At 38.0% G+C, this 13,193-nt stretch overlaps 1 protein-coding gene across 7 annotated transcripts in view; it reads left to right on the forward strand.

Moving 5' to 3' along the window:
* nrxn2a (neurexin 2a) overlaps nt 1–13,193 on the forward strand; it is a 696,697-nt gene that overhangs the window by 348,842 nt on the left and 334,662 nt on the right. For all 7 annotated transcript variants that reach the window (XM_049466698.1, XM_049466699.1, XM_049466697.1 and 4 more), the window contains 2 exons: nt 923–1,042; nt 4,443–4,824. In XM_049466698.1, the coding sequence (XP_049322655.1) occupies nt 923–1,042; nt 4,443–4,824 (502 nt within the window). The remainder of the gene's footprint in view (nt 1–922; nt 1,043–4,442; nt 4,825–13,193) is intronic.

Genomic DNA, 13,193 nt, shown 5'->3' on the forward strand with positions numbered 1-13,193 from the left:
GAGTTAATGGTGCTGTTGCCGCATGGATGACGCTTCTGGTATCAGTCTTTTGAATGTATAGGAAACAGTACTCACTGCTCTCTTGCTTCATTTGTAATTTAATTTTAAAGAAAATACTTTGAATAGTTATCTGAGTTTCTGTGTCTTTTTCTAGTTATTATGATGTAATAGGTTATTAAGTGTGTATGTACTGCACTAAGTTTATATATTTTTTTCTTTAAAAAAAAAAGTTTACTTCTACCTTTTGTGCCATTTAAGGCCCCTGGATTTTGTATCATTCACTGGTTACTCACTAGAGCTCAAATGGGATTTTTTTTGTCCTTTTATTTTCACAGGCTATACAGTATTTAGACTGGTAAACAGAGTTTATTTAGAGTTGAGAAAAAAAAGGTTTATTGACATGGTGTATTTGTTTGATTGTTTATGTATTGTTTTATTACTTTTTATTTTAGATATTTTTAGATTATTCTGTTTAGATTATATCTATTTCTATGCCTTAATCCTGAGATTCTGTCCATGTTCGCCGCATCACAGAAACTGAAGGGTCTTACATGATGAGTGTACCAATAAAAAAAAAAAATGCTCTAAAACATTATGATATTATTTTAGGACCATATCATCCACCCCTGTTTTAATCAACATTGCAGTTTAGTTTTAAAGGTTCAATTCTTAAGTATTTAATTCATTTGCATAAAACCTGACAGAAGAAATTCAGAGTATGAGCACTCTAACTGTGGTGTGGCAGAATATATATATATATGTATGAGTGTGTGTGTGAGTGAGTGTGAGAGAAAGTGTGTGTGTGTGTGTTAATAGCATTTGAACCTCCTCTCGGCCTGTGGGATATAGAAGGGTAGAGTGTATTGATGAGGCGGGCAGCCCGAGGCGCTGTGTGACTTTGACCCTCTCTCTCTTTCCGTAGGTAAAGGACCGGAGACTCTATATGCAGGGCAGAAGCTGAATGACAACGAGTGGCACTCTGTGAAGGTGGTGCGCCGTGGGAAGAGCCTGCAGCTCTCTGTAGACAATGTGACCGTGGAGGGTGGGTTCACTACACACACACTCACACACACACGCACGCACACACGAGTACACGTATTACAACAATGATCTCTCTTCTGACTTTTAATGCATCTGATTCTGAGAGCAGCTTTTTCTATAAGAGCTCTTTACTTTAACCCTTAGAACCCTACAGACAAATTTTCTGTCAAAAATCGCACCTTGTGTTCTCAGCTTAATTACTCAGGAATCTCTTCACACATCAACATAATCCATATATGGTTAGAAAGGGCTCAACTTACTCTTTCTAAAAATAGTGATCACATCCCAGTGCGGTAAAGCTAAATCTACAAGAAACCCATTGAGAAAAACACCTAAAAAAGTGAAAAATCTCCTTCCCCAACCAATATTATTTACCTTTAGTTCTTCAACCATATTTATATGATGTTTCAAACCAAATAATATCAGTAAATATCAGACTCAAAAGTGTCCACAGAAAAAGTGTGAAACTACCTGCTTTACTCAAACTAAAGCTAGGTATGGTGTGCGCACTACTTTATATAGTTTTTATTTTACTCGCACATTTTTTACTAAGTAGTTATTTTGCACTAAACATTTTTATTTATTTACACTAAAAAGTTTACATTTTTGTATATATATATATAGGTTTCTTTGTGTGTCCTCATCAAAATACTGAAAGGCATAGGCTGCTCTGAGTGTCAGGTGGTTTTTAATAATCTACATGTATCCTAGAAGTGTGATTATCAAGAAAAATAGCTCCACCTGATGATCTTCATGTATTTTGTCAATGTAATAATTAATAAGCCATGTAATGAACTCGAATCATCAATATTCTTATGCTTTCAACTCAAACACTTTAGTCTAACCATTTTTGAAAATATATCTTAGGTGTGTATCTATTCAAAGTCTATACATTAAAAAATAAGTACAAATTTGGTAAAATTTTGAACTAAACATGGCCAGTTCCAGGAAAATATAACAATTCTGCTTCCTTTTACATTTTAAACAATTATATTTTTGAGCAGCCGTATGTCTTCTGGAGTAAAAGAGCTCAGGGCATGTGGTACTGATATACAGTAGAGCTTAGATTCTCTGCCCGAACCCGACCTGACCCACCACATTCCTCTGGTCGGGTCGGGTCGGGCTCCAGAAAATAGTCAGAGATGTAGGCATCTGTTTTCAAATTCTAACGAAATAGCGAAACTGAAAGTGAAAAAACATTTGTGTTAACTGAATCTAATAAAAACGGTAATTAAAATAAAAAACATAACTAACTCGAACTGTATTGTGTGTTTATAATACTAACGAACTGAAATTACTGATAGAACACCCTCATTTTTGTGTTTAATTTATTTATAAGCGCTGTTGTACAGCGGAGTTTTACAGCGGGCGGTGTTGTGCCGATTCTGTTTACGAAGCGGAGTCGGATTCAGCAGGGAGTCGGATACAGCACCACAGCAGCAGCAGCGCGCAGCACCTCGTGGTCCGTAGCGTTAGCTCTCGTTTAAAGTGCTCGCGCTAGCCGCAAAATGCGACAGAAAACACTGAGAAACTTCAGAACTATGTATGGGATTACAATATGAGCGCGAGGCAGAATAAAGAGAAACAGGAGATACAGTGTGTGAGAACCTTTACCTGTGAGTAGCTCATACACCAGAACACGCAAATCTCTCTCTCTCTCTCTTACTCTCTTTCTCTTTCTCTCTCTCGTTTCTTAGATTGATCTCTCTGATGAGATGTGTGAAAACTAATAAAAACTAGCAAGCCCACTCTAAAAACGAATTAAAACTTACTGAACTGTAGGAGAAAAAATAAAAATCAAATCAAATTAAACTATAATAAAAATGAAAAATGTAATCACGTAGCTCTGGGCGCACGTGAACGCCTCCGCGTTTGACTTGCAGCACTGTGTGTAGCTGTTCTTAAAAATCATTTTAATTAAATAATAGTTCTATGCCTATATATTACAGTGTTAATTAACATAATTCTGACCATATTTCCCTCATTCAAACAGCCCGAAAACAGCCAGTTTATGGGGCGGATCGGGTGGGGCTCGGGCTCATAATGATAGTTCATGGTTCGGGTTGGGTCGGGCTCGGGCAGAACGTGCACGGGCTCGGTACTGTATTTATTATCTGTTTCTTATCAGGCATCTTCTATTTAGGCACCTAACAAGTGCTCCATTGCTATGAAACTGAACTGCGACACCTTTAATTAGTGTGAAAGGCAATTTGGTGTGTATGCAAATAATTTCCAATAAAATCTTTGTAAAAATAATTTAACTACATTTGCGGATAAACTGCACTGACACATAACCTGTAACACACACACACACACACACACACACACACACACACACACACATGCATACATACTGCTCTGATTTCTTTCTTTCTTTCTTTCTTTCTTTTTTTGCCAGCACAGATTTTACCCTGATAATGGGTTGTAGGTCAAATAAACCATATCCAAATTGAGCCTAATTAGTGTAGCAAAAATGTAAATAGAAAATGAGGACCCCACTTCATAAAATGTGTCTGTAATAGCTGTGTAGTTACACATTAACCATTTATGTAATAACAGTGCAGCTACTAGTGAAGTTAAAGCTTATTATATTCATGACTAAAGTGTAGAGTAAGTCATACTGTATTTCCCTGTGTAATATTGTATTTTTATTGTTATCGCAATGTGTTTTTTTTAATGAGATGGAGTGAGGTAGAGTAGAGAGATAGAGAAAATAAGTAGAGTGGGGTAAAATGAGATAGAGTTGAGTAGTCTGAGATAGAGAAGAGTGGAGTAGAATGAGATAAAGTAAAGAAAAGTAGGGTAGAATGAGATGGAGTAGAGTAGTGTGAGGGTAAAGTAGGGTAAAATGAGATAGAGTAGAATAGTCTGAGATAGAGAAGAGTGGAGTAGAATGAGATAAAGTAAAGAAAAGTAGGGTAGAATGAGATGGAGTAGAGTAGTGTGAGGGTAAAGTAGAGTGGGGTAAAATGAGATAGAGTAGAGTAGTCTGAGATAGAGAAGAGTGGGGTAGAATGAGATAAAGTAAAGTAGGGTAGAATGAGGTGGAGTAAAGTAGAGTAGTGTGAGATAGGGTGAATTAGAGTGGAATAGAGTGAGACAGAGTAAAGGCATGAAAATAGACTGTTGGCGAGGTGTATGATAGCAATGAGCATTGTGATGCATTCTGCACAAGGTGTAAGATAGGGCTCTGGCTGCTTAATAGCAAAATTAGTGCTGTAGCTCCAGTGTAAAGCTAAAGCTGAAAGTCAAAAAAAAAAAAGAAAAAAAAAAGTACAATTGTGAAAAGTGAAAAAATATGCAAATTCGATTCTCTATACGCTTTATACTCTGTACTGTCACAATAAAAGAACCTTTTTTGGCAGATTTATTAAAACTGAACCCTCTTACTCCCGCTGTAGGCCAGATGAGCGGAGCGCACACGCAGCTGGAGTTCCACCACATCGAGACGGGCATCATGACGGAGCGGCGCTTCATCTCAGTCATGCCCTCCAACTTCATCGGCCACCTGCAGGGCCTCAACTTCAACGGCCTGCCGTACCTGGACCAGTGCAAGAACGGAGACATCTCCTACTGCGAGCTGAACGCACGCTTCGGCATGCGCCGCATCGTGGCTGACCCGGTCAGCTTTCGGAGCAGACCGAGCTACCTCGCTCTATCCACCCTGCAGGCCTACGCCTCCATGCACCTCTTCTTCCAGTTCAAGACCACCAGCCCTGACGGCCTGCTGCTCTTTAATTCTGGAGACGGCAGCGACTTCATCGTGGTGGAGCTGGTTAAAGGGTGAGTACAGAGAAAGAGAAAAAGAGAGAGAGAGAGAGAGAAATAGAGAGTAATGAGTAGCAGGATTCACTTTGCATTCTCTTAGGTGTACCGTTGGCGGATAGATTAGCCACACAGGCCAACCTAGTGCCTCTAATGAGCTAATTAGTAATATAAAGCCTAATGCTTTGTTCACGTCTTGGTGTTAAAACAAGGACACGCAGTGTTAATAATGCAAAGCACCAGGAGCTATTTGATTACTAAACCCCCCTGTGCTGAGTTACAAGCCAAACCAGGTTCATTCTGTCGCTCATTCTAACATAATGATGTGGCGAATGCGTTTTCTCTCTATGTTGAATAAAAAAAATATATATAATTACTGATGAACTTTAGCAGTCATTTAATTCTATCTCAGTGGTCTTTTAGCTCGCTGCACACCACCACGTGTGCCTGAACTTGACCAATGTGCATTTTAGCGTTTCAGCAGCCCAGAATTTACCACCACAATTTCACCACTACAGTACGATGGTAGTAAAAGACGGGAGAGGTGAACTCTTACCTGAACATCCTGCTAGACGTTGCATTAAGCTGTCTTTGCAGCTGGAAGTGGTCCAGTTTTTAATGACTGCTCCACTGGGAAACTCTGAGCATCTGGTCCTCCATCTCCAGTCTATTGCCAGGATATAAACAATGCAGTATGTCCTAAAGTGTGTCTGGCTCACGTTTCGGTTCTTCGCGTTCGTGATGACTTAAGTGACAATTACACGTTCACACATGTACAGTATTTTTACAGTAGTTGCTGAATAATTCATATTAGTTGCTGCTTGATAAAATATGTTTAAAAGCCTTTATAAATGAGTAGCAACGATAATCGGGAACCACTGAGCTAGGAAGATGCATTTTACTGATCAGGACCCAGATTCTAAAGTATGTTGATGTTGATGTTAAGATGAGATTAATTGGTAGAATGCTCTATGTGTGGTGCTAACTCTACCATAATAGAATGAGCTTTATGCTAAGATGCTTTTTAAAAACTAGTTTTCCAAACTCATGTGGATCTACCCTGCAGTGTGGTTTTGTTGTTTAGTACTAAAACGCTGGATTCAATTAAAAAGCCACTAAAATATCAGGAGATTGTTGGTTCGAATCCAGGTCATGCAGCTTGCCATCAGTTGCCAGAGCCCTGAGAGAGAACAATTGGTTTTGCTTTCTCTAGGTGGGTAGATGCAGCTCTTTATTTACCCTCATCACTCTAAAGGGTGATGTTGATCTGCACAAGTCGTCTGTGAGCTGATGTATCAGAACTGAGTCGCTGCGCTTTCCTACGTGTGTGCTGTGATGCTACTCAGCAATGCTGCATCAGCAGCAGTTCAAAAAGAGGCGGAGTCTGACTTCACATGTGTCATGTGCTAGTCTTCACCCTCCTTGTGTTGCAGCTTAATAGGTCGGACAGTTGCCCTGGCTAAATTGGGAGAAAATGGGAAAATTATAGAAATAAAATAATAAAAAATGTACTAAATAGTTAGTTTACGGTAATACTTGGGGTGATTAAGTGGGTTAGAGAAGGTAAATAAACAAGAGCCATGCACTGCAGGATCCTCTAGACATGTGCCTTACTGTGCTAAGCCCTACCAGTTCTGGAAGTGGGCCGGTAGCGAGGATCTTATAGGAAGGTCTATTACAAGGGTCTGCAATTAAGTTTGGCCGCAGGCCAGACACGTTCCAAGCCATTACGTGGCGAGCCACCAAAAAAATTCTGTTTTGGAAAATGAGGTGTACAGAGTAGTAGCTCTCCAGCCCAGAGGGATGTTGAACCCAACCAAATGCAGAACAGTTGATCTTAAAGCAGGTAACCTCAAGAAGAAAGGAAAAAATAAATAGATAAACACACTGTTTCTTATGTGGCAACAAACCCGTGTCAACAGGGTTGTGGTCCAATACACTACCGCTGCCCCAGCTAGTGAATTGGGACACGGCCAAAAAAAACAAAAAACGTCCTTGCAAGGAGATAGGGAGCCCAAGAATGTGCGGAAACTAAAGTCACACCAAGGGCGACAGAGAGACAGGAGATACAGGACAGATATTTCCTGTTAAACAAGGCAAGACAAGGCTCTGATATCTATGAATGGAGAAAAACCAAGATATTCCTTGGTTTTCAAGATACGCATCTGATAAAAACCTTATGAATATTTTGCAGCATTTGGTTCTTTAATGCACACACAGTAAATGTGATTTAAAAGTAGCTACTGCGCTTGCACAGATTCCCACATTGAGTGGGCCTTTCCCAGAGAGCTTATTAATAAGGAATCTGATTACTGGTTAAAATATGAATGCAATGTTTGTTGAGGGAAGAGTCAGACCTTTCTTAAAAAAAAAAGCTGATGAGCTTGCTGGTTATGTCATGAGCTTATATTCTGATGATGTTCTGGTGTTAACAGGTAGAGCCCTCACTCGCTGTGGAGATCTGCCCAAGTGTAGTAGTCAGATCAAGCTGAAAAATCCTGTTTTTGTTGCACTAATGAACCAAATTCTACAAACTATTCATGAGATTTAAAAATATGTCTTTAAAAGATCATTTTTTGCATTCAGTTTAAAGCCTTTTGGTCTCGTTTCAAAATTATGTGACGGACAGCATTGCTAAGACTGCCACCAGGTAAAAAAAAAAAGACTATCCTAAAATTGCCAGCATTCCCCAAAAGCATAATAGTATCATTAACCTTCCTCAAATCACACTGCAACCTGCAAGCTGATTGGCTTTTTTAAGGATTGCTGTTTCTCTGTAAACAGATGCCCTCATGAGAAATACAAGAAATCTCATTCATGTTTCAACCATTGACCCCATTGACAGTAACACTTTGGCCTTTGCAGAATGTTCCATTATCAATATCACAAGCGTTGAGCACTACAATGCTAAAATCTCTATACTAACAGTAAAAGTGAGGAGCAAATATGTCTTTTTTTTATATCTTTTTGTCTTTGTATACGCATCCCTCCCGCAGTCAATCAGATGGCTGCTGTTTGATTAATGCTTCCTGTGATCTCCATCAGTAACTCCGTTTGAAATCCCACCAGTGCACCTTAATTCCATCGGCTTATCTTAAACAGATACTGTGGAAAGACGGTAAATGAGTAAATCTGAGTGTGACAAGAAAATGTTTTCTCTGCTAAATAGCAGATAGTAAAAAAACGCTATGAGGACACATTTGATGATTCACCATATAGACATATAGATGACCAGTGCTGTAGTTCTGTTTAGCTGGTAGACGGGGAAAGAGGCCAGATATGTGTAGATGTGTTTCAAACTGATGATAATTTTTTAATATATCATTTTCAAATGTTTTTTTTTAAGATATATCAGAATATCTAAATGCAGCAACATTATTAAAATGTAAACATTTAGAGCAGCATCATCTGAACATTCTGCTCTTTTTTTAGGTAAGCAGTAACTAGAAAAAAATGTAAACCATTGTTCCATTCCCTTTCATTCTGTACAAATGAAGCCAAATACAGTACTGTGCAAAGGTTTTAGGCACCAAAGCAAATTACACTAATCCATTTATCTCAGCAATATCAGTGTTTTTACCTGAAAAAGTGCCACATATGATTTAAACAGATGCAATTAAACATACATACATACAGTAAATTGTAACAAGGAGTTCTCATTTATAACTAAGTAAGTTATATCCTGTGAGCCGAGCTGAAATCAAAGTATAGTTTCTTCAGATTTGTCCTGGATGCTCCTCAGCCAGCATGTGTTTATTATGTTCAGTTCCATCAGCAGCTCACCTGATTTACCACATTTACCAAATTTACCAAACCAGGTGTTGATTAATATGATGAGAACTAGAAATAACTCTATTAAACTCAGATTAGGAGGAGAGATTAGGAGATGTTTTAAGGAAAACAGTGCTTGTATTTATTGTAATGCTGGTGTTTTACTGAGCTATTAACCCCTTCTTTTACAGATACGAAGCTTTTTCTTTACTTTAAATTCCCACAGGTGCCTAAACCATTTACAAAATACTGTATGTTGGTCCACAGTGTTGCCAATGAGACCAGGGGTGTCTTATGCATATTTATGTAGGAAGGCATGGAGCTATACACATCATACTGCAACCAGCCAGAAGAGGTGCTAGACCTTTTGTGGCTTTAATCTTGATTATTTATTCTGTCCATTTTTTTCTACAGTTTCTGATAAATACAGTAATTTAATTTGCTGGGGATTTTTATATTATTTGTTAATGAGCTGGCTGATCTAAGCAAACCAGTGAGCTAAATTTAAAGCTTAACCTTACCTGGGGAGCTAAAGCCAAAACCGGAAAGCTAAAGCTAAATATTACATGGGTAGCTAAAGCTAAACCTGGAGAGCTAAAGTTAAAGCTAAACTGTCTTTGGGAGCTAAAGCTAAAGCTTTTTTCACTATCAGAACCTCAGTAAACCCTATAGATCTGTTAACTCACCACCATATTTCATACAGTTCTGAGAAAGGTCTGAAGGGTAAACTTTGGCGATGTTAGAGGAGTGATTTATCATATTTATACTTTGTCTTTTCTCTTTTCAACATGTTTAACACTTCACTTCATACCCAAGTTTAATATAGTACAAAAAAAAAAATGTCTTTTTATGGTATTTTTTTAATTGGAGCAAAAGCAGTTGGTCAGAATGCTCACAAAAACAAACAAACAAACAAAAAAAAACAGTAAGTGATTGATTAGAGACCTTTGCATTTTGCAAATGACCTTTTGTAAAATGAATATAAGAATAAGCCCAGTATCATGATGTCACAATGGGGGTGACCCAGGCAGGGAGACGAGGAGACGGACGCAAATGCAGGTAAGGGCGAAACGAATAATTTAATAAATAAATAACAAAGATAAACAAAGAGACAGGCAACAAATAAACACGTAAACATAAAACAGGGAGATATATACAAGGAACTGGGGAATAAACTAAATAACGGAAAATAGATAAACATATAACCAAAAAACCAAAACAAACGAGAGAAACTAAAGAACATAAACTAAACCAACTAGAGATAATAATGAGAAAATAAACAGGGAATATATATACAAGAAGATAAACGAGAAACAAGGGACTAAGGCTAAGAAAACAAGGAAAACACTGAGCGAAGCTATAGAACACTGAGAGAGACAAACAACAGAGGTTGGTGCAAAGACCGACAAGGGACAAGTGGCAGAGGAGGGCTATTTAAACAAACAGGAAACACACTAGAAGTGGAAACACCTGGGGAAGGGGCGGGGCTACAAATCAGACACGTGGTGGAAAAGTACTGTGACGGGAGACACAGGGGAGCACAGGTCACGTGGGGAAGACACACAGTGACACGAGATGAGGCCAAGACGTGACACATGATGAGGTTATTACACACATTGATGTACCTTTTAATTAAGCTGCAACTAATTGGGTCAAAACCTTAAATGTATTTAATATGTATTCTAAAAATAACCCTATAAATGAATCGTATAACAGACTGTAATCCACTCAGTACTCAGACCTGTAGCAGCGTAATAAACCTGCACTGCGTAGCTTGTGTTTGTTGGATCTTGGTAAATAGGAGTTTCCAGTGGTTGGGGACATTTCAGTCCACTTTGCTCGCTGGTGCCAAATAAAGGGAGGACAGCCCAGTTCCACTCAAGAATTCATTTTATTCAGTTGCGTGGAAATTAATATCGTAAAAGGCAAGAAGCTCAGATGTTTAACTTCCTGTGTTGCTGCCATTCAGAAAGCTAGTCATTCACTGAGCAATTAGACAGCAGGTGGCCTTGCCTCTCACTGGAGCCTGCTGCTGCTGCTGCTGCATACTGAATGAAAACACTGTAATGAGAGATCACTGCTCACACACACAGCACATACTGCTCTCTCTCTCTCTCTATATATATCTCTCTCTCTCTCTCTCTCTCTCTCTCTCTCTCTATATATATATATATATATATATATATATATCTCTGTTTCTGTTTCTGTGCCCTACTCACACACTTTCACTGCTCACCCAAAACGCACTACTCACTAAGTTCAGTTTTAATAGTAATAATAATAATATTATTAATATAAAAATGGCCAATAATGCCACGTTTGTTTTTTCCAAAGTCAAAGTTTATATATAAAAAAATACTGTTACAAAAATGAATTAAAAGTAAACGTTCCTGGTTCCAAAACCTACTTTTGTTGGTGGAAACCAGAGCGATGCCGATTCCACATTAGTGGAAAAGCACTATAATTGGTCCCAATCAACCCCTTTTGTCCAGTCCATGGTTCATGGCACCTTCATCACACCTGTGATTTTGGTTCGGACCAAAGAGAAAAGTACGTTTTTTTTTAATCTATCAAAAAGTTTTGCAGACCTTGATTGTCCTTTGAGTTTTGCTTAGTAAGAAAGACCATTGAAATGAATATGAAGCCAGTAGAATCATTTATTTTATTCATGTTCTTTTGAAATGAAGAGATTTACATATATCATCATTCTATTATTCAAATTTCATAGTTTGAATAGTCTTAATAATTAAATGTCAATTTCTCTTTAAAAAGGGTGTAATTGCAATATTATGCTATAATAATACTTATACATATGTATCTCTGGAAAAAATAAGATAATAACCAAAAATAAGAGACCACTTCAAAATTATGAGTTTCTTTGATTCCCCAACATGAAAACCTCTGGAATATAATAAACAGGAAGATGGCAGAAAGTTATCCAAAAGCAGTGTGTAAGACAGAAGAAGGAGGAGAACATGCCAAGATGCAGGAAACTGTGATTAAAATAAGGGTTATTCTACCAAATATTGATTTCTGAACTCTTAAAACTTTATGAATCTGAATATGAACTTGTTTTCTTTGCATTATTTGAGGTCTGAAAGCTCTGCATCTTTTTTTGTTGTTTCAGCCATTTCTCATTTTCTGCAAATAAATGCTCTAAATGACAATACTTTTATTTGGAATTTGGAGAAATGTTGTCTGTAGTTTATAGAATAAAACAACAATGTACATTTTACTCAAACATATAGCTATGAATAGCAAAATCAGAGAAACTGATTCAGAAACTGAAGTAGTATTAAAATATTTTCAAGATGACAATTATTATATTGTTTATTGCAATAGTTTGAGACAGTTTATTGTCCAAAGTATTAATATACCAAATATTAGAAGCCTATACACACACTTTCTTGTTTTTTTTTTCCTCATACACACATTCTCTCTCTACCTCCCTCTCTCTCTCTCTCTCTCTCCCTCTCTCTCTCTACCTATCTCTGCTGTCTCCTCTGTTTACAGCACTGTGGCTATAGCTGATCCTATAAAGAATATTTACGAGACTTCCCGGGCAAACATGACATGATATATAAGTGGGTGGTCTCTGATCTACGCCGTGTGAAACATTAGCTAAATAAAGATTTCCCTGTGTTCTTTTAGTGAAAGTGTGGAAAATCGGCCCTCCCTCCCTCATCTCTTTACGGCTGATCCCGTGTGTTTAATGGGTATTTACAGGAATTCACAGGCAAAACTGACATGCTATACGAGGGAGAGGACACCTGATATACACTATGGAACATGGTAGCTAAATATAGAGCCGTGTGTCTTTTTCAGTGAAAGGGTGGAAAATCGTCTTGATGGGGAATCGTGTCTTATGTAAGCGCAGGAACCAGTGGAACGTCATAGTGTTTCACCAGTTAGAGCATGCAGAGGACATATCTGCTGCTGACTATCAATCAAAAAAAAAAGTTGGATTGCTCAGTTTAGGTTTAATCTGCCTGGCAGGAAGATACACGTGTCAGTGCCAGGGGTTCAAGGCTTATTATGGGTTATTGCAGATACTGTGACCCTAAAACTGCACTGCGTGTTTTGTCTGAGACGCTGATTGAAGGAGGTGCTGATGGATGGATGGATGGATGGATGGATGGATGGATGGATGGATGGATAGATACATAGATACATAGCTAGATTTTTTCTTTGTGACTTTAATCTCTTTGTACCAAAGTCCAAACCATAGTGCATGTTTTTATTACATTGTATACTGTACCATTGGTTTGGTTAATTTTGATTTAACACTGCAGTTAAAGCATTATCTCGATGAAAACAATTTCTAAATGGGTTCCGGTGTAATTTTCTCTTTTATAGGGGGTCCTCAGTGATTTTATTTCCGTCTGGAACGACCATATATGTGTTTTTCCTCAGAGGTCCTCAGAGAAAATTACTGGCTAATTTATCTACTGTTTTTTTTTTTGCTGAATATCTTGGTCCTCCAGTAATTTTAGTCCTGTCCAGACTGTCATCTCTGAGATTCGTCTACTCGCGTTAAATAAAATAGCTATTTGTTCACTGCCATACATCTTAATTACACTTTAGGCATGCATTTCCATGGGGACCATCGTGAACAC

The sequence above is a fragment of the Astyanax mexicanus genome, chromosome 17, assembly GCF_023375975.1.
Source record: "Astyanax mexicanus isolate ESR-SI-001 chromosome 17, AstMex3_surface, whole genome shotgun sequence".
NCBI classification, from domain to species: Eukaryota; Metazoa; Chordata; class Actinopteri; order Characiformes; family Acestrorhamphidae; genus Astyanax; species Astyanax mexicanus.